Here is a 21,926-nt window from a genome sequence, read left to right as displayed (position 1 = left end):
CGTCTTTTTAGATAGAAAAGTTTACGCAGTGCGGCCGCAGTGACGTTAGCTATGTGTGTATCCCATCTCAGGTCAGACGTTAATGTATAGCCTAAGTACTTAAGCTGCATAACATTAGTCAGTGGTGAACCATGAATGGTGTAGATGAATTCATTCATGAATTCAGAAAATAATCATTACTCTACTGCATAGGCGTTATTACTGGCAGCGGAACGAGACAGTGGCGAATGGTTAGTAGAATAAAAAAAAATCTACGCCAAGTGCATTTTTAATTCACACACAACTAAAAAAAATCACGGCATATCCACGGAGTGAATGATGAAGAGTGGGGCGAAGCGCCCGTCCGTCCGTCTGTCCATTCATCCGTCCGTCCATGTGTCCGTCTGTGCATGCGACCACGCGTCCGATCACGTTCGAGAATGCAGGCGGCACGCGGGTAACACCGAGAAGACGCGAGCCAAGGAAGCCGAGCGATAGCATCTTCAACGCACCCGCCGTTCTGATTCGTCCATGCCCCACCAACGATCCGCCACGTACAGCGACTATCCAGGAGACAGAGTCACTCGTTATCTGCGTACCCAGGCACAGCCCACGCAGCAGGCAATCGGAGAGTAGCGGTGCTGCGTCATCTATAATATCCTTAGTTAACTGCAGTTTGTATGTACTCCTGTGAGACAGCGCCGTCTATTATACTGTTCGGGAGATACTGCCTTCTTTTTTTTTTCTCGTCTCTTCTCTAGGTTACACGTGACGCATGACAAGGTTCGAATAAGAGGAGCTTCGCCCATTAAAAAACTGGGGAGGAGCGAAAAATGTGGGGAAGGGTGTATCAGTTCCACAAACGTGAAACGTGTGGAGAGATGAAGCATGAGGTGATCTTTTTGTGCTTGTTTCTCTACTTCTTCCTCTTCCCTGCATTGCAGGTTTCCGTACCCTATAGCATGTAGGGAAAGGCGTTTCACTTCTACTAACGTGTCGTATCATTTGTTGGTCTAACCGTTGCCTTCATATTTAATGGACCAGTGGCGAGTAGTTGGATTTAGCCAATTTTCCGTACGCATACCCGCTTATACGAAGGACCAAGACTGCACGACACACTGAGACATTACACGTCAACAAGCAAGCCGAGCGCCTAAGGTGCTTCGGCACGCCGCGATTACGTCACGCTTGCGTCACAAATTCTGTCGACCTTGTGTCATCGTGGTGTCATGATGTCTTGGCGTGACAACCTTATTATGAACCGTGGTGACATGACACACTGTGACGACAGAAGACGCCCAGATCCTGAGGTGCTTCGCTCCTAATAGGATGAATTAATAATTATACCAAGCCATAAGAAAATTTTCCCAACCCATTTACTGCTAAGGGCAATGTGAGATGACACCAAGGATCTGTCCCTGGATAATATAGGAAACTATATATGTGTAAGAATTACCTAATGCTCAAAAACTATATGCATGCCACCACAAATTAACAGCAGAAATATAATGAATCACACTGAGAGGTAAACTTTTCCCGAAATATAGAAATTGGGGTGTGTCTTTCCCAAACGTTCTAAACGGCATATAGGTTGGATAAACTTCCAATATTATTAGCAAAATACTGGGGCCCATACCCAAGGAATATCTCTGCGCGCTACTAGTGAAGTTTGTAGCAGGTTTCAGAGGAATCAGAAATACCAGAGATATTAAATACCTTAAACAATTATTGGTCACATAGTTATTTACTATCAGATACTCCTGGTCACATTCTTTCAGTATTTTGTGTAGTTTATCGTGAGAGAGGCTCTTTATTGGAAAACCACATTTTTGCCGATTTGCATACAACCGGTAGCATGCTATTCTGTACAGAGATAGAAAATGAAATTAAAAGGGTCTACAAGAGAGGGGAAAAATAATACAAAGTTTTTCATGCCTATTAGCCTTTGTTTTATGACAGATGTGTTTCACACGCAGGCAAGTGCCCAGTTCTGATTGCGTAATCACCTTGACGAGCTCGTCTGCAATGCTTGGATGTTTCAGACGTGGGAAAGTTTATGACGTGCGAACATTGTTGTAGCGCGGACGATTACATTGTACTATCACAGCAGAGTTACGAATGCGAATTTCCAGTCATGTGTCATTTTTCTGTCTTCTTTCCATGGGTTATTGACAACTTCACGATGTTAGCTATGGTATGTAAAAGACGAGTGGAAGCCGGAACCGCACCTATGCCCGACCACCTCCTTAAATGCAATTATCAACAGAACAACACGAAAAATGAGAGTAAGAATAGACTCAAGAAGATATGTCACAGCGAGGGCTCCTGAACAGAAAATGCATGATTCTCCACGAAGCCACAAAGCTGCGCAGTTAGACAATAATGTGCCCGTTCACAAGCACTAAAATTGCTGTTAGTCTTACGTTCTTCTGGTTAACATCTGTCCTTAATTTATCTTTCTCTCTCTGTGCTCGTTAGTTCAACATTCATTAAGTTTAGGCCGTTGTGGTAGCTCAGTGGTTAGAGCATCGAACGCGTTATTCGAACATTCATTAAGTTTTTTGCACTTCATTCCATATTCTATAGAATATCTTAGAACCCATACTTGTTCGGAGAAGCGGCCTCGCCGCGGTGGTCTAGTGGCTAAGGTACTCGGCTGCTGACCCGCAGGGCGCGGGTTCGAATCCCGGCTGCGGCGGCTGCATTTCCGATGGAGGTGGAAATGTGCTCAAATTTGGGTGCACGTTAAAGAACCCCAGGTGGTCTAAACTTCCGGAGCCCTCCACTACGGCGCCTCTCATAATCATATAGTGGTTTTGGGACGTTAAACCCCACATATCAATCAATCAATCAATCAATCAATTGTTCGGAGAAGCGTGACAGTATGCACGCTGGCTAAAATGTATGCCCGCCACATCGGCTTTATTTTCAGTGAGAGAATGACCACCTATATAATACGCCGCTCGTAGGCCATGTGTAGCCCCTCTGTGGTCCGAAATAGGCTGCACATGGTTGTGCAATTTCGGATCCGGAACTGTGAATACGCTTAAGCGAAGTGCCACAAAATGGAAGCCACAGCACGTACGAAACGTGTTCTATGTAGCGGCCGCACAAATGTCTCAAAGAAGACCACTTTGTTGAATAATTGTTGATTCATTCATTCATTCATGAGACTTTACGTTGTTTAGGTTTTACATCCCAAAATCCCAATATGATGAGGTACGCCGTAGTGGAAGGCTGTGAAAATCTTAACCACATGATATTGTATTGTTAAGTAACATTTTTTCGACACACTGCGGCATCGCAAAGTAAATGATCCTTTAGCACTTCGCCTGCATCGTAGTGCTATCGCAGCGGAGGAAATTTAACCGGAGACCCATCGGTCAGCAGCCAATCACCGTAACTACTATGTCACCATGGTGGAAATTCATTCATTCATTCATTCATTCTTCATTCATTCTTCATTCAAATCTACTATACTTCGGACCACAAGTGTAGGACTTGTTGGTGATGCATAACTGTTCACGTAGCGCGTGGTCTGAACTGTAACTGTTCACGTAGAGTGATGTAAGCAACTGCATTGTTAGCAAGTTGCTATTAATTTATGTTCTTTTTCTAAGCAGTACAGAAGATTCCCTTGCATCCTAGAGCATTGGGACCTCCTTCTGTATATTGTGTTCCAATGCAACAGTTGTGAATAAATACAGAAATGTTGAATACGAAAAACCACCGCATATATACTCCCATCACTGAGGAAGCTATTGTCAAGCGTTTCTAGTTGCAGCAGGAATACGCCAACGAACTCCACCTACACTTAACTTCGCCATAATAGGCGTCTGTGCTGTAAAGTGAGTGCCGACGTAACATATGACCACAAGCTATCCGCTAAACGGCAGTGTAAGCGACGTACCTGGCTACAGGGGCGTAGGCAGAAGTTTTTTTCGGAGGAAGGGGAGGGGCACTATTTTGAGGTGAAGTGCGGGCAGGGCAGACATATGTGGTAGAGCGTCATTTTACGCTCAAAAAGCTTGTGGGAAGAAGTTGGCCGCGAATCTTCATGCTTTGCAGCAAAGGACGTCAAAGAGTCTTCTGTTTGGAGGCGCTGCGTGAGATATGGCGCCATCTGGCAGTAAAGTTTTTTTTAGAACGCAAAGTCACTGGTAGGTTGCAGCACCGGGTCATCTTAGTTACAGCCCCTGCATTCTTTAGTGTAGAGTAAACACCAGCTTTTTCATTGAGAGTGGAACATAGTCAGCGCAGCCTAATGAACATATCGGTCTTTAGAATTACGTATCCATGCATTCACTCTCAAGCACCCAAATTATGACAGGTAGATTGCCACTATCCCTCAAGAGAAAGGTATATAACAGCTGTATCTTGCCGGTACTTAGCTACGGAGCAGAAAGCTGGAGACTTACAAAGAGGGTTCAGCTTAAATTGAGGACGACGCAGCGAGCAATGGAAAGAAAAATGGTAGGTGTAACCTTAAGAGACAAGAAGAGAGCAGAGTGGATTAGGGAACAAACGGGGGTTAAGTATATCATAGCTGAAATCAAGAAGAAGAAATGGACATGGGCCGGGCATGTAGCGCGTAGACAGGATAACCGCTGGTCGTTAAGGGTAACTAACTGGATTCCCAGAGACGGCAAGCGGGTTAGGGGGAGACAGAAGGTTAGGTGGGCAGATGAGATTAAGAAGTTTGCGGGTATAAATTGGCAGCAGCAAGCACAGTACCGGGTTAAGTGGCGGAACATGGGAGAGGCCTTTGTCCTGTAGTGGACGTAGTCAGGTTGATGATGATGTTGATGATCCATGCATTTTCTGAATAAAAAGACACACTGCCTAACACTTACGCATTGATGTCGCGCCTCAAATATACACATTATTTGCTTTTCCGGTTAACAAAGTTCCGAAGTATGAGCACACCCACCAGATCAAGATTGGTGGGTGTTCAGCATGGGCTTAAACTTTCGCCAGGTGGCTGGATCGTCGGACCGACACACACAGACAGTCAGACAAATCTTTTTTCGTTGAATTATTCCAAGAAACACTACCGTCTATATAATAATGGGAATGTGGTGGGAGGCTGCGGGCCACTCTCTGGCTACGCCACTGCCTTGCTAGTCCACAATATGCGCACCACTACTCAGTTTACACAAATACGTCGACCCCCCTCGTAAGACTCGTATAGTTGAAAGTTGCGGCACAGGCACGGCTACTCGCCGACTGCTTCGCATGAAATCTATTAATCCCACAACGCGCGGGTCATGCCGCAGTCCTTGAATGCCCAAAGTGCCGCTGTCCACGTTGATAAACATAAGCGCGCTCGATAATGTTCAGCGAATATCTATCCTTCTAATTTTCCATAGGTACCTCCGTAACTTCCCACTGAATCGAGTCGTATACAATCATTTAGGCATTAAAGCACCATTTTTAGAATGTCGAATCGAAGCTTTAACAATTCTACATGCAATTACCAACTGCTCCCCTGGTCTTTTTGACGGTTGCTTCATCACATTCACCAGCAAAAGATGCATCCTCGAATCACACGCCATGTACGCCTAGAACCTTTCTTTGCTCGTACTAATTATATTTACGTGCAAGTTTGTTCTATATGCAATGGAGCTTGGGAATTCTCTCCGTGTTAATACTCGCTCCTTGCCACTATATTTGATAGGTGTAACAGAAGAACACGTCACTGACATGCAGACTTCTTAATCTTTATTATTGTTCTATAGAGCGTGTATCTATTTTCTCTTTTGTAGTCACATTCCTACGATTTGGGGACACCTGGTCATCCGTACGTGGCGCCATCTCTTGGCGGCAGCAACGCCATCCTGCCATAACTGAACGGAAAAAAACTTTCAAAAACGACTCTGGAATCCATAACTGTCAAAAACGACTCTTGAATCTATACAGCAGAGACCTATTGGGCCATTTTGGTAAAAATTTTGTCTCAGACTACAAAGCGCGCGATTTCCCAGGACAATTGAACACCGCCCATTGTAAATACATGGGGCCCCAATGTAAATACATGGGGCCCCATTGAATACATGGGGCTCCATTGAATACATGGGGTGCCATACATGCCCCCCCCCCCGCTCTGGGAAGCCACGCTGTTTGTAGTGCAACGCTAATTTAACAGAACGTTTAATTAGGTTTTTTTGTTGCATATAACTGGAAGTTGTTTTTCGTAGCTAGATTTTTTTCGTCAGATACGATTCCCCCCCCCCCCCCCACCCCACCCCATTTCCCTTTCAGTTACGGCAGAGAGAGACGGCGCTACGTCGAGAGATGGCACTACGTGTAATTGTCCCGAAATCTTGATCATGTGATTTTGTCTCTTTTGCTGTCTAGTGTTACATAACGCTCATTCCCGTTATAGCCCTCAATAGGGCTGTGGATTATGGTAAATAAAAATCAAAAGCACGCACGACGTCCTATAGCTGTCGCGTGCAACGTGTGCCATTATCCACGCTTGATCGCGCAGGACAACGCGAGCGTTGTGCATCGATGCTGAATTGAGGAAGCATTGTTTTCCTCGATGGAACAACAAGTTCGCGCACCTATACACTACACGATCGAGAATGTTGAAGGCGCACGCAACCTTACGGCCATCGCTATCCCGCAGTGGACATTCGGATAAGTCCCACACTGCGTGCTAGTTCTTGCGACGAGTCCTCCGCATCGCCGGCAAACACCCGCCTGGACAATACACCTGCAGAGTCGAGGGTCGAGGTAAGGTATAGGAGGTTTTTGTGTAGTCAAGATATAAAGGATAGTTCATTTGGTTAGGTAGCATGACGGTGAAGTTACGATTTCTCAAAGGTTATGTTCAACATAGACTAACGAAAGGTTGAGACCAATACGGTTTCTTCTCCAGCTCTCCATTAAAATAATTCTCTCTCTCTCTCTCTCTCTCTCTCTCTCTCTCTCTCTCTCTCTCTCTTTACCAAGAGCACCACGATAAGTACTAGCTGCTTGTGAAGCCAATATATCGTGGAGAGTTGATTTGTTTGGCTAACATTATGATGCAGTTGCAATCACTGTAGAGTTAAGTTAGAATAGATTACGATCAAGGTGAACCCGGACGTGAGACATTTCGGAACAAGTACAGGTTCCTATTGTTAGTACAGGTTCCAATTATTACGCAGGGAACAAGTGCGGTAGCGGGCCGACTCCCATCACTTCTTTTGATATTATCACCCATCGAATGAATAATTCAATATTCATAAAGTAGTCTTGACACCGAAGTTTTCTCCATAGCCATTATGGTGCAGCTATAGCAATCGATGTAGCGACTGTGGTTGTCAGCGGGCTCGGCCTTGTCGTTCACCGCTTTTTCGCTGTTGCAAATGTTCCCTTCGTCAACTTACCAGTTACGATGAAACTGCGATCTACGTCAATTGTTGTGCTTAACTATAAAATGTCACGCGTAACTGATACACAAAAACAGAAAAAATGCAAGCAAAACATCAGCATGAACGGGACAAGCGCGGGCGATTCTTTCAGAGCGTCAGCTGCGTTCTCTATACTGTCTTCTTTTATTTGCCAACTAACAATAATAGACAGCTTGAACAAGAAAGTCAGGCATACAAGAGAGCTCATAAGTAGGGCAGCATACCGCATAGACTTCACTAAAACCTTCCACTTGTGGCACTGGCACCCCCACACGGGGGTATTGGCCAATAACCTGGTAGTTTTAAATCCATAATACATATTATCTTGCATTTATTATTTAAAAACAAGACGAAAGAAATCGAAAAAAAAGCTCGGACCATCTCTGGGAACTCAAGTTTCACTAAGCTTTTGTTCTCTGTTCTCCGGGCGCTGAAATTAACCCACAGCCTCTCACACTACGGTGTTTCTCGAAATTGTTTTGTGTTATAGGCACGTAGAAACAGCGAAAGCAAAGGATTGAATTCATTATCCTTTTTTCCCCCGGTTGTTTTCAATAAATTTGTTTATGCGTGGTCTTATTTGTGCGGCACTGCACTTCGTCTCGTGAATCACGTGCAACGTTGTTGAAGCAGCTGTGCTCGCAAGAAAAAAATCCCGGTGTCTTTATGAACAAGAAAACGAAACTTCATTTGGCTCAGTATAAAATATAACATATATTGTACCTTCAAGACAAGCTCTCATATACGCGTTTTAAACATTAATTACGAATTCATTTCGCAAAGCATTTTATTATTTTATTTCACAATATTGCAGGCCTTTGTACAGGTCCATACAAGAAGTGGTTAGAAAAAGTATACATGAGCATGGACATATTAAAAACAAAAACGAAGGCAGAACACAGAATGCTTCAGTAGATAATGCTTCAGTAATAGATCAAGAACAACTATTTTTTACTTACATTACACGGGCATTTACTTCCATTACACTGGCATTTCATATACTAGATGCACGTTTCTTGGTTCGCAGTATTTTATATGGCAGCTTCGTTCAAAGTTACGTTATTGCTACTTTGACAATCTCGACCATCTACGCTGTCCATAGGTAGGTCACTATCACTGTGTAACTCACAAATATTATTGTGTATTGACAAACGAAATTATGAAATAATTAGTTATATAATCAAATAAATAATTACTATAACTAAAGTTTGTCGGTGTTGCATGCCCACAGACAAAATGCACGTTGAAAGAACGACTAGCAGAAGGTGCCTCGGACAGGCTGGCCCACGTTTTGATATAGTTGGACCTATCCTTGTGAAAAGGCGCCTTGTAATCCTAGGCTGGTTGGTTTCGCGCGGGTTAGCTGTTGACGTCATGCCGCGCTTTGTCACGGGTCGTAATCGCTGTATGTATCACCACGCCAACACGAGAAAGGTAAATTATTCACTGGGTCTTGTTTCTTTGTTATAGCCATTAATGAAAACAGCAAAGTAAGCCAAGGAAAGCCATTCTTCTTTGTTTCTTACACCTGTAATGCAGCTGCAGTGTCTCATCGAAACTGTGGTTTGCTATGATTTTCACCTACGTCACAAAACATTGATTCGGACAAAAATTCACCCTAACTGTCGGTTGGATCCAAATCCAGGACCACCTAATTACGCATGTCACGTGATGCCTTCAGGCACAGAGCGTTACACACTAGGGGCTTCGGCAAATAAAGGAAATCATAGGCATGTATACACAGGTGGAGGGTATATGGGGGGGGGGGGGAATCTACTACTTAGTCAGTAAGGAGGGGGGATAAAGTCTGTCCCATACATTGACTTAATAAAAAGGGGGATCCTCGCCTCCCCCTCTCCCAAAGGGGAACGCTACGCAGGCTTATGGGGGCGATGACTACAGTTCCCAGGTATTGAACGCATATAAACAGACGAGGGAACGCCCTCCGTCGTAATTCAATCGGTCGAGCACCGTACGCGTAACCCGGAGGCTGCAGTTTCGGATCCTACCGACGGAAAATGTGATTACTTTCCCACTTTCATTTTTTCTTCTAATCTGCGTCAAAACCGCTACAAACTGGAGTTAACTAAGCAATAAATAGTTTCCCGCACGTTAAAGAACCCCAGGTGGTCAAAATTTCCGGAGCCCTCCACCACGGTGTCTCTCATAATCAAATGGTGGTTTTGGGACGTTAAACCCCACAAATCAATCAATCAATAAATAGTTTCCCTTATGTCTTCCTTGACCTATTTGCTCGTTTCATTAGTTAGGTATAGCCAGCACCCCTTGAAACACAGCGAGTTGTGCCACGTCTGCTGCGAAAGTAATTGCGCCGAGGAAAGTGATTAGGTCTTTTGTGTCTAAGCATGTCGGCTCGGTCTGTTTTCATGCCTCCCATTCAGGTCCCTCTCCGCACGTGTCGTCGTCCTCCTCTCCCCTGGTGCGTCGCGAGCGCGCGCCATGAGCGCCAACGGCCACAAGCTGAGAAGCTTCGTCGAGGCAAACTTCTCCGGCGGCGTGGGCACCAGCCTCTGGATGAACTCCTTCCGCAAAGACGTGAGTATATAGTTCGAACACGTAGCGCCGAGACGAGTGTGCCAGTTGATTGATTGATATGTGGGGTTTAACGTCCCAAAGCCACCATATGATTATGAGAGACGCCGTAGTGGAGGGCTCCGGAAATTTCGACCACCTGGGGTTCTAAGAGTGTGCCAGTTTATTGAGCTGTATGATATACATCCATCGTAGTCTCTTGTATTAGTGACACACGTATACACTCTGGCGAAAATCAATCAATTAATTTAATATCAAGACAAAAGCCTTAGATAGGTATCACGCGAACGTCACCTTGAACGAAAGGCTGGCATGGGTGAAATGACGTAAACTAGTCGAAGTGATCGCGGGGATCGCGAGATGCGCGTTCACTTCATCTTTGCGGCATTAGCGTGATTGAAAAAAAAATAACGCAAATATCACATGATCACGTGATCTACTCATTTACTTCATCCTTACGGCGTTCGCGACCACAAAAAAATGTTATCGCGGAATACAAGGACAAATACGCTTGGGCAGGCGGGGACGCTTGGTCGCCTCTGGATCGGTTAAAACCCGCCCCTCAAACTGTAGAGGAAGCTGCGATAGCACTAGCTATACCTGATTCTCAGTCGGACTGGATTCTCAGTGATTTGAAGACAGCCATCCGAAATCTGGCGAGGGGCGGAACATCGGCCACCGCCGCACGATTCCTGCATGGGGCGACGGGACGAGAAATTTGAGAAACAGAAATTATCTGGGTACTAGCCCATTCTGGGAACACTAAGAACGAGGCGGCTCACTTATATCCTCTAGGTTTCGTCCAGCCGGACAGGTGCATGTGCCACTCGTTCCAGGGAGGTACGCGAGAGATGGACTGGTGTCTTCTCGCGATATTACTAATCATCATAAACTATAAAGCGGAGGCTTTGTCCACCCCCACACAATCGGTTGGCTAAGGCGCAGGAATGCGTCTGGAGAAAACTGCATACGCAAGTTTTTCTCAACAGTTACGTTTTGAACCAAATTTACCCGGAGGAGATAAAACCGCAATGCAAATGGTGACATGCAGTGGCAACATATGATCATTAATCACATACTTTGGGAACGCAGCATTGTGCCGTTACCGGCGGATATGCGTGATCTCTCTCTCGCGCACTGGGAGGCTGTGTTGAACAGCTCAGACCCAGTCGTCCAGACAAGGGTCGTGGAGTGGACCACACAGGTCGCCGTTGTTGTGCCTCGCCCAAGTTCCACGTGGTCTTCGCGGCCTGCTGGCACCTGGCAGCTGTTGATGAGTCAACCCTGCACCGGGACGGCGACGGACGCGGACAATCTGGAAAAACCACGTCGCCGGCTCCTCTTGACACAAAAGTCGTTGGCCAAGCTTTTGTCAGCCGCCGAGAGCAACACTCCGAAGCAGCGTCGACCCAGCAGCTGTACGGGGTATTCTGCCTTGCTTGAGTCAACCTGGCTGCATCAGGGAGCGACTTTGCGCATGGGATTCCACGTCATCTCACTGTGGTGCCACGCTGGCGCGTGGGGTCTCCCTCACCAAACAGCGAACTGGGCATGCCTTGCCCCCTTTCCTAGGTTCAGAGGGAGGCGGTGTTTGGCTTTCCCTCTTCGGGGCCGGAGAGGAAGACGACGATCTCATTGGAGTATCCTGCGCATAAATTATCTTTGCAAGGGATCTTGGGAAGGCGGACGATGTATAAAAACGCTAGCGCAGAGGCGCTCGGTGTGATTCTCTTTTCATGTTGTACCACGCTACCATGTAAATACTGTATATAAACATTTTTTTCTCCTTCTCCGGCTTCTCTACTCGTCCTCTCCGGGGACTCGGATGGCCCGAGTCCGCACCACGCTACCCAAAGGCGCAACAGTGGCTGGCAGCTTATGGGATTCGCCTGCGTCGGCTGCATCGAAGTGGTGAGTGCCGCGTGTTTGCTCTTCTTTTCGCCAGACTCGTTAGCGCAGATGGTCGGTAACGTGGTAGGGTGATTTTGGTAAATTTTGATTCGCAGACCAAGAATTGGGTGGCTCGTGGGCAAAATTACCTTAGAAGAGAAACGGTGTGCATATCTAAGATGGAGAAGTTTAAGGTCCAAGAACTCCTCGAAATTTGTCAGGAGCTGAATATTTCGGTCGGCTCGGTTAAAAGAAAACAACAAATTTTGGAGCACTTGGGAAAAGAGGAAGTGAGTTTAGAAGAGGCCATTGAGGCCAGAGAAACCATTTTGGCAAAGAAAGAGGAGCGTGAGCGCTTAGCCCGTGAACAAAGAGAGGAGGAAATAAGGAGGGATCGCGAGGATAAAGAACATGAAATCCGTCTGAAAGAACTGGAGCTTCGTATGTCCGTGGGAAATCAAAATTCAGGGGGTGGAGAATCAAAGATAAAGGATCTAATCCACACCTTCAAGGCGGGTGACGACATTGCATTATACCTCGTGCATTTTGAGCGAGCATGCGAAAATGCAGGGTTTAGTAGGGAGACTTGGCCACAAAAACTGATATGCGTACTACCAGGCGAAGTGTCCGATGTTATCGCAAGAATGAATAAAGAGGACTCCGAGGTGTATGACAGGGTAAAGGCTGCATTGCTACGAAAATGTCGCCTATCGACAGAGGCTTTCCGCCTGCGGTTCAGGCACTCTAAGAGGGGCAACGAATCTCATTCAGACTATGCCTACCAAATTAGAGCCAACTTTGAAGAGTGGCTCAAAAGCGCGCAAGTCTATGGCAACCATGACAAGGTCATTGAGTTGATGGTACTTGAGCAGTTTTACCGGGGAATTCCCGAGGAGGTAAGGCTTTGGGTGCAGGATAGGATGAAAGACGTAGACATGAACAGGGCAGCAGAACTCGCCGAAGATTACTGCTCACGCCGTAGTCTCCGCAATACACCACGAACTTCGGAAAAAAATGAAAAGGTAGAAAGCTGGTCGGGAAACCAGGGACGCAAGAGGTTTGCAAGAAATAACTGGAAACCCGAAAATTCCAAGTTATTAGACAATCAGCAGGGAAAGGACAGTGAGGGGACTAAGGCGGCACCTTCATCAGGTTCAAAGGCGCCTGGTGACATAGCGCATGCGTTAGAAGCGCGGAAGCCAGTTGTTTGCTACAGCTGCGGAGAAAAGGGCCACATGGCCAGGAGCTGTAAGAGGCACATGGCATTTGCCACAATTCAGGAGTCAGAGGATAGCTTAAAGCTGTTGAAGCCTTACATGAGGACACTCTCAGTGAACGGCCGAATGTGTAGGGTATTGAGGGATTCGGCGGCCACAATGGATGTAGCGCATCCAAGTTGCGTATCTTCCGAAGACTATATAGGAGAGTGTGCCTGGATTCGGCAAGTGGCAGAAAAGCAAAGCGTCTGCCTACCGATAGCGAGGGTTGTAATCGAGGGCCCTTTCGGCCAATTGTGTACGGAAGCAGCAATTTCAGCCAACCTTCCGGAGCACTTCCCTTACCTATTTTCAAATAAGTCTGAGGAAATGTTAAAAACACGTGGAGAATCATTTGCCACCGAAATAGCTTGCATGGCCCTTACCCGTTCGAAGGCGCGCGAGCTGACGCAACAGCTGAGCAGCTCACCCTCTGGGGAACAGACGTCCGAGGGCAGTGTAGGAAAACCTGAGGTAGTTGCGACGGAAAATGAGTCTGCCATGCGAGTTGTCGAGACGGAAACTGGGGCTATGGTCGACAACAGCGAGGAAATATCTCTAACGCCCGAAAACGAGGACTTGGTGACAGGCTCGGTGTTAACACCCGCGTCCACCAGTTGGTGTCAGCTAGCCAGAACCGACCGTGCAACGCTAGTGGTCGATCAAAAGGCGGATCTCGCACTCTCTATACTGCTAGATGCCATACATAAGGAAGGTAACTCTAGGAAGAACGTTTCGTTCTACACCCAAAACGAGGTGTTGCATCGCAGGTATGAGAACGCTAAAGGGCGGGTCTACAACCAAGTGGTAGTTCCACTAAAATACCGGCGGAACATTCTCGACCTGGCCCACAGCAACGCCTGGGCGGGCCACTTAGGTATAAAGAAAACGAAAGCTAAGCTGGCTCAGGAGTTCTACTGGCCCGGGTGCTGGAAGGATGTAGAGATGTTTGTCCGTGGATGCGACACTTGTCAGCGGATAGGAAAATCAACAGACAAATGGAAGGCACCAATGAAACTAGTGCCAATAGTCACAGAACCCTTCCGTCGGCTCGTGATTGACATCGTGGGGCCTCTGCCTCCATCTAAATCAGGATATCGGTACGTCCTGACCGCGCTGTGCGTTGCCACCAAGTTCCCGGAGGCAATCGCACTGAAAGAGTTGAGTTCAGTATGCGTGGTGGACGCATTGTTGTCTATTTTTTCTCGGGTGGGTTTTCCCTCGGAGATACAGTGTGACAACGGAAGTGTGTTCACAAGCTGCCTTACGACTACATTCCTAGAACGCTGCGGGATAAAAATCGCGCATAGCTCTATTCACCATCCACAGTCGAACCCTGTGGAACGCATGCACTCGGTCATGAAACGCGTTTTGCGAGCTTTGTGCTTTGAGCATAAAAGTGACTGGGAGGGGTGTATACCAGCTGCGATGTTTTCTCTGAGGTCGGCCCCACACGAGAGTACGGGTTTTAGTCCGGCTGAACTTGTCTACGGCAGGAACTTGAGAGGTCCGCTGCACTTAATACGAGAGTCATGGACTGGATATGGGGAGGACCCTAATGTGGTTTCCTATGTACTGGATTTATTGGGGCGACTGGGGACTACACGCGAAGTGGTGGAGAGCAACATGCGCGCAGCACAGGCGCTTTCCAAGGCCCGTTACGATAAGTCAGCTCGAAAGCGAGTCTTTAGAGTGGGCGATGAGGTGATGCTGTTGTGCCCTTCAAGAAAAAACAAGCTGGACGTACAATGGGAGGGACCAGCGACAGTGTTGTCAGTGCTTTCAGACACCAACTACGAGGTAAAGTGGGGCCGGAAATGCCCCAAAGTGTATCACAGTAACCTAATGAAACCCTACATGCGACGAAAAGCAGTAGTAAACCTTGCACTCAATGTTCCTGAGGATGAGGGCGCGGAAATCCTTTGTCTTTCCGATGGCACGGTCAGCAGCACATTGTCCGATAGGGTAGACACAGGGAACACCCTAAGTAAGGCTCAAGAGGAAGATTTAGAGCTTTTAGTACAGGAATTCGCTACCGTTTTCTCCGAGAAGCCAGGCAAAACGGATGTGATTAAGCACGACATTGAGCTGACGGTTAACAAGCCGATCAGCTGTAAGCCGTATCGGGTGTCACCTAGACAGAGAGAGATACTAGAGGCCGAAATTCGCCGCATGATCGACCTAGGTGTTATCATCGAAGCAGACAGTGATTTCACCTCGCCGTTGATTTTGGTTGAGATTCCGGGCCGTGATCCAAGGCCATGCGTGGACTATCGCCGCCTGAACTCTGTAACAGTCGACCAGACTTACCCTATTCCTAACATTGAAGAGAGGGTAGAGACAGTGTCTAAGGCGAAATACATTTCTACGTTAGACCTTGTTAGGGGGTATTGGCAGGTCCCTTTGACAGAGCGCGCGAGTCGATACGCTGCTTTTATCTCACCCCTGGGCACTTTTCGTCCTTTGATGATGAGCTTTGGGCTCAAGAACGCGCCGTATTGTTTCAGCCGCCTGATGGATAAGGTTCTCCACGGGCTCGAGAAATTTGCGCTGCCTTACCTAGACGATGTGGCGATATTTTCGGACAAATGGGAAGACCATGTTGAACACCTTCGGATGGTTTTGGAACGGGTCAAAAATGCAGGTCTTACGGTAAAGAGAGAGAAATGTCATTTGGGCTGTGCTGAAGTAAGCTATTTAGGGCACATTGTAGGAAATGGGCGTCGTCGACCGTCCGAACTCAAGGTAGCCGCGGTGGTCGGTTATCGTCGTCCCAGCACTAAGACCGAGATGAGAGCATTCCTCGGCCTCACAGGTTACTATCAGCATTACGTCCCGAATTACTCCGAGATTGCCAGCCCTTTGACAGATAGTTTACGCAAGACCGAACCTGTGAACATTCAATGGGACTCTAAAAAGGAAGACGCTTTTCAGAAGCTGAAGCACGCATTGAGTGAGAAACCCGTCTTGAGGGCACCGGATTTTGCAAAACCTTTCACTATTCAGTGTGATGCAAGCGAACGCGGTTTAGGAGCAGTGCTATGTCAGACGGACCAGAGTGGAGAGGAGCGGCCGGTTTTGTATTTGAGTCGCAAATTGAGCAGCAGGGAAGAGGCTTATAGCACTTCGGAAAAAGAATGTGCTTGCATTGTTTGGGCCGTACGAAAACTAGGCTGCTATGTTGCTGGCTCTAAGTTTATTATAGAAACTGATCACTCTCCACTAACCTGGTTACACCAAATGTCACCTAAGAATGGTCGTTTGCTCAGATGGAGCATAGCACTGCAGCAGCACAATTTCGAGGTGCGCTACAAGAGAGGTGGCCTTCATACAAATGCAGACGCCCTAAGTCGAGCGTTTTGACTCGTCAAAAGACGCGGAAGGTTTGTTTGATTTTTTTGTTTACCTTTACCTAGTTTATGTGTACTTTTTTTTTCAATGTGTTACAGTGAGGGCGTAGAGAAATTTTTCACTGACTCCCTCGTTGTCCCGAGCTCTACAGTTTGCTTGTTTAGCTTGATTATAATGTTATCTCGATTCCAAATGGAGTTACGTATGAAAGAGTTACTGGACACTTGTCCCGATTGGTATGCACATTGTTTCCTTGAGCTTAAGTTATTAAGATAAGATGTTTGCTTTGTAAAATCGGAGGCCTGGCGATGAGAGTGGCGTGCACGCGGTGCTTGTCGCATTGTGTGTGGCTGACAAAGGTCGTTTCTTGGAGCTTGTCACCCACTTTTCACCGAAGCGGGGCGCAGAGGCCAGCTCTTGGAGCATTCCAGTTTGACCAGGCCCTTCGAGAAAGCAAGAGCCTTGCCGGAACGTCGCCGACATCGACCCGGCCGAGCTGCATGGAACAACTCGACCTCCCGATGTATCATCTGGCGGCGGGGGTGCTGTTGTGCCTCGCCCAAGTTCCACGTGGTCTTCGCGGCCTGCTGGCACCTGGCAGCTGTTGATGAGTCAACCCTGCACCGGGACGGCGACGGACGCGGACAATCTGGAAAAACCACGTCGCCGGCTCCTCTTGACACAAAAGTCGTTGGCCAAGCTTTTGTCAGCCGCCGAGAGCAACACTCCGAAGCAGCGTCGACCCAGCAGCTGTACGGGGTATTCTGCCTTGCTTGAGTCAACCTGGCTGCATCAGGGAGCGACTTTGCGCATGGGATTCCACGTCATCTCACTGTGGTGCCACGCCGGCGCGTGGGGTCTACCTCACCAAACAGCGAACTGGGCATGCCTTGCCCCCTTTCCTAGGTTCAGAGGGAGGCGGTGTTTGGCTTTCCCTCTTCGGGGCCGGAGAGGAAGACGACGATCTCATTGGAGTATCCTGCGCATAAATTATCTTTGCAAGGGATCTTGGGAAGGCGGACGATGTATAAAAACGCTAGCGCAGAGGCGCTCGGTGTGATTCTCTTTTCATGTTGTACCACGCTACCATGTAAATACTGTATATAAACATTTTTTTCTCCTTCTCCGGCTTCTCTACTCGTCCTCTCCGGGGACTCGGATGGCCCGAGTCCGCACCACGCTACCCAAAGGCGCAACACCGTCAACCTCGGGCTGATGGGCATCTAACACGGAATCATCCGCAGTTGCCCTCTGATAAAACAAAGTTTTACCATCTATCCATCCATTAAAAGCGGCCTTTCTCTCAAGTATGGCTTGAAGCACGATGCGCGCGTCCACTTCTTATTTTCTGCGTTCGCGTGACTTGGAAAAATTGTTAAAGCGGCGTTCTCACGTTGTAATGTGTGCAGTAAAATAACCACACCAGACTAACTTCGCCTTGGAGTCGTCTTAGACAAAGGCATAAAGGACCGTGTGATTTCTTTGGTCCCTACATACATATTATAGTTCATGAGACCCACGCCCTCTCAGTAGTTGTAGTAGGGGCCAGTTATTGGCAGGAGTCACATGTGATTTACAACGAACTATAAGAAATCTTAAATTATAAATATTACATGCATCTTCACACAACCTATGGAAACGTTCTCTTTTTCGTTCTGTAACATAAAAGCTATTATTCCAGGCTACACTAACTGAGTACAAACAGACCCTGTAGAGCCAGGCCGCACGAATGCGGTAATTTAGGGACTAAAATTATGAACACCTCAAACACAGGTTCACTGGAACGTAGGTTAAAACGCCCGTACTTTCGAGGCAGGGGTGTACTTCCGTTATATATTCGTCATTTGCCAATCACTCTACATCCCATACACAATGAGAGATTGAAATATTCGTTAAATGTTGAACACCTCGAGTACAAGTTCAGCAAATATTGGTTGTCACTAATTAGGATGAGGACCATTGTGAGGCATCTGCACGTGCAGACCAATTGGTAAATAGTTCAATGCCACAAATACAAGAAAGTTGAGACATCAGACTGTTGGATAATTAAATAATGCACAGCATAGATAGCTGTTACTTAGTATGCAAGTACGCGCATGATTTCTGGTGAATATTCGCATTCTGTGGAACATGTGACGTAATGTCTAGCATGTAAGAAATGTAGAGAAAGTAAATCAGCCATATGGATGTCACTAGAATGGGCGTCGGCCATAGACTGTTACCCTTTATTTATTTATTTATTTATTTATTTATTTATTTATTTATTTATTTATCTGTTAATCCATATATGAATACACAATGTACTGCGGTAATCAGGTCATGGAACAGAACATGATTTGCCCAAATAATTTAAAAACAAGTATTATACAAGCTTCTCGCGCACTTTTTTCGGTCATACGAGCAACTAATTATCAAAAGAAGTTAAACAACTTGTTTATATTACAAGTCTAACTGGTACCCAAAATATCCGCATTTGTTATACAAGTAACAATCAGGCCACAAGAATTTCTCACCGGTGCCAGAAAAACGCTTCAGTTAGTCATTCAGTTATTTTTTTAGGGGAAAAATGGCACCCAAAAGTGTCATTTTTTTTTTTGCGAATTCGGTGTAAGCCAATGAGGGTGCAGTGCTGTCCGTATTTATCCTTTCGGCACTGGCATCGGCGATTGACGACACCACACAAAATTCCCCGTACCACCTCAGAAAAGAAACCAAAACTGCTATTGCTTGGAGAAGTACTTCAGCGATCCCCATTGCTAATCGACATTGAAATGGTGGCATTTTCGTTAAGTTGAAAGCTGCAAAGAAGAAGCTTGACCGAAGTTAATGCGTGACGCCTAAGCGGGCAAGCTGAGGAGGGCAAGTGCAGTATTCAAGACCAAGTCCTGAAACTATATCAAGGACTTCCACATTCCCAAGTACAACGTTGGTTCTAATTCTGTGCACTCTAGCGAGAAGCAGGGATAAGAAAGCGTTCTTTTTTTTTTTCGCTATACGACTACTGAGCTCTGATGACTTAGTTTGACGCCATGTCTGTAAATATATAAATAATTACATGGTTACACCACAAGCCCAATATTTAGCAGTGTTCTGAGGCCCTAAAAGTTAGGAAAATATGTACTAAAATGTATGCAACAAAAATAAAAACTCCAGGGCTGAAAGTGTTAACGTTCATACGTAAGACTGTTGTATTTGAGGCTAGCTTATGATCGATTAAATTCGAAATAAGCTGTAACCGTGCAACTCTCACCGGGCCAGTTATACGCCTGCAAGAACAAGCCAGAGGGAACTACGGGGAAGCGGGAAAACACGGCATACGAAATACCAGCGAAAATTACGGCGAAATACCGTCTAGCGGACGTGCAGCATTTTCAAGGCTTGCCGTAGTGGCCACTTCGTGGCCCATTGTCTCGAAATACGAACGCGACACGCAAGGCGCAATTTTATTGTGTCTCCCCGCCACCAGGAATCCCGAGACTATAAGAGAAAAACTTGCATGCAGTGGCTCTACGGTCATTCCGAGTAGCATGAATATGTAGACCGGTGCCACCCATTCTGGTTTTGTTACTTTTCCTTTCCTTGACCCGCTTGGCTCAAACTTTGCAGCAAAATGGTGACGTAAGCGCGTTATTTACGCGAAGCATCTTTTTTTTTTTTTTTGATGCACAAGGGTCCTTAGCTGGGCTAGCTGTTTTCGTGAACATTGTGGCAGAAGAGTTCAAGAAAACTGGGCACTGAACACGCAGGAAACAGCGCTGACCATCACCTGGGTTTTGTTATTGAAAATGCAGTACCATAGGTAGGCTATTCGTTAATGTGCATTGCGGCAGAACAGCGCCGAAAGTTCATGCTCAGTCTTTGTAAATAAAAACAACATCAGCTGATAGTCAGCTCTGTATGTTCTGTGTGTTCGCTATCTCCTTTTCAAAAGGAAGCTCTTGGGCACCCGTTCCTGGGTTGAGGCGTGTCGGCGCCATCTTAACCGGCAGAGCGAACCCGGATGATTAAATAGCGAGGAGATAGCGAGGAGAGTCCGAGAGGAGGCAACGACAGTGGCGAGACGACAAGTTCTGCGGCGGCCACCCGCAGCGCCACGGTAGTGCACGACGTTCTGCGGTCGCCGACGACGTCATCACACAGTGATGCGGCGAAGGCGCCCCACTGATACCATATATGGAAATAAAGCGCTTCGTCAATAACGCGCTTTTAGCGCAGTTTACAGCTCTCCCAAATCGTCGGATCTCCTTCTCCCGGTCTTCTTGGCAGCCTTCATGGTTGTCCGCATGGTGCCTGCGGCGTTTCGAGCCTGCAGACGGCTGACCCCCCGTTTTTTTTTCTTCTTAATTTATTATTATCCTATCTTTTTCATCCCTATATTATTTCTACCCGTTTCACACTTAGCCCATCTGTGTCGACCTCTTGAAGTGTCCTCGTAAAGAGATACAGTTACAGGTGGCAATTTTCTTTTCCTGTTAAATAACCACTTAAAGAGATGCCTGTCTGCGGCGGCTGTGGTAAACGCGCGCACGCGCTGCCTTTCGCGGCCTCCCGCTTTGCAAGACAGTTGCGCCTCAATTCATCGCAAAATCAAAACACCTAAACAGCAGCGCTCAGCATTTGCATTATAGACATAGTAATCGTCGGTAACGCTGTTCTTTTTTTACGATGTTCTGCTGCACCGTTTAGATGCTCTCTTGAGCTCCACTACAGTATAAAATAATGAAGAAAACATGCAACACTTTTCGAGGATAGCCAGAAAACCCTGCCAACGGATAGACGAAGATTCGGAAAACAAGTATAGGCCAAACTTCCCGAAGTTGGCGAGAAATCACTCCCTGTAATGCCATAAGCCCAAAAGACCGCGCCATGCGTTCAAAGTCCACAGCCGTGGGCTGATTTGAGCATCGTGAGCTGCACACTTACCGTGACCGCCGCAGGATACCCCGGCGGACCCGCGCACGCGATCACACTGCCGTACCGAAAATAAACTGCTCATTCGAAGAAAAAAAAAAAGAAGCGCTCAAGTTCACGACGCGCTCACGAACGTGCGCATCTTTGTGCCACCTTTTTCTTCCCCTCCCTGCGGAGCTTTCAGCGCGCTCGCTGGTAAATCCCCGTAAATCAGCTCGTACAGGACGAATTGTAAAATTTTTGCGGCAGTCAGGCACATAACTCTTTCGGTGGAAAAATTTGATAATAACGCAAAGAGTGTTGCAGGGCCCCTCCAAGCTCGTAGGTCACGCACCTAATGTGAATGCAGTTTATTGTTGCCACGAACGGAGGTCTTGAAAAATAATTGTAAAAGTAAGTACAGGAAGCTGCTTTCGAAAACCCACACTATTTGCCACTGATCTCATTCAACGTACCACTAAAACAATCAAACAGAAATGCTTCATGCATTTTCTAACTCCAGTATTACCATAGTTTATAAGCATCCTTCACTTTCTCTTGCATCAGGACGTGAAAAGAACAACCTGTTCATATTAACGACTAACCG

General features: G+C 46.7%; 1 protein-coding gene and 1 long non-coding RNA gene across 3 annotated transcripts in view; one reads left to right on the top strand and one right to left on the bottom strand.

The window, feature by feature from the left end:
* LOC119163463 (phytanoyl-CoA dioxygenase, peroxisomal) overlaps nt 1–21,926 on the top strand; it is a 54,208-nt gene that overhangs the window by 2,355 nt on the left and 29,927 nt on the right. For both annotated transcript variants that reach the window (XM_075873111.1, XM_075873110.1), the window contains exon 2: nt 9,782–9,935. In XM_075873111.1, the coding sequence (XP_075729226.1) occupies nt 9,840–9,935 (96 nt within the window). In that variant the 5' untranslated portion in view covers nt 9,782–9,839. The remainder of the gene's footprint in view (nt 1–9,781; nt 9,936–21,926) is intronic.
* Nucleotides 1–21,926, bottom strand: part of LOC142771527 (uncharacterized) — a 177,549-nt gene that overhangs the window by 148,418 nt on the left and 7,205 nt on the right. The window lies entirely within an intron of this gene.

The sequence above is a fragment of the Rhipicephalus microplus genome, chromosome 9 (genome assembly GCF_043290135.1).
Source record: "Rhipicephalus microplus isolate Deutch F79 chromosome 9, USDA_Rmic, whole genome shotgun sequence".
Taxonomy (NCBI): domain Eukaryota; kingdom Metazoa; phylum Arthropoda; class Arachnida; order Ixodida; family Ixodidae; genus Rhipicephalus; species Rhipicephalus microplus.
Note: the sequence above shows the minus strand (reverse complement) of the source record. Positions and strands in the feature narration are given on the sequence as shown.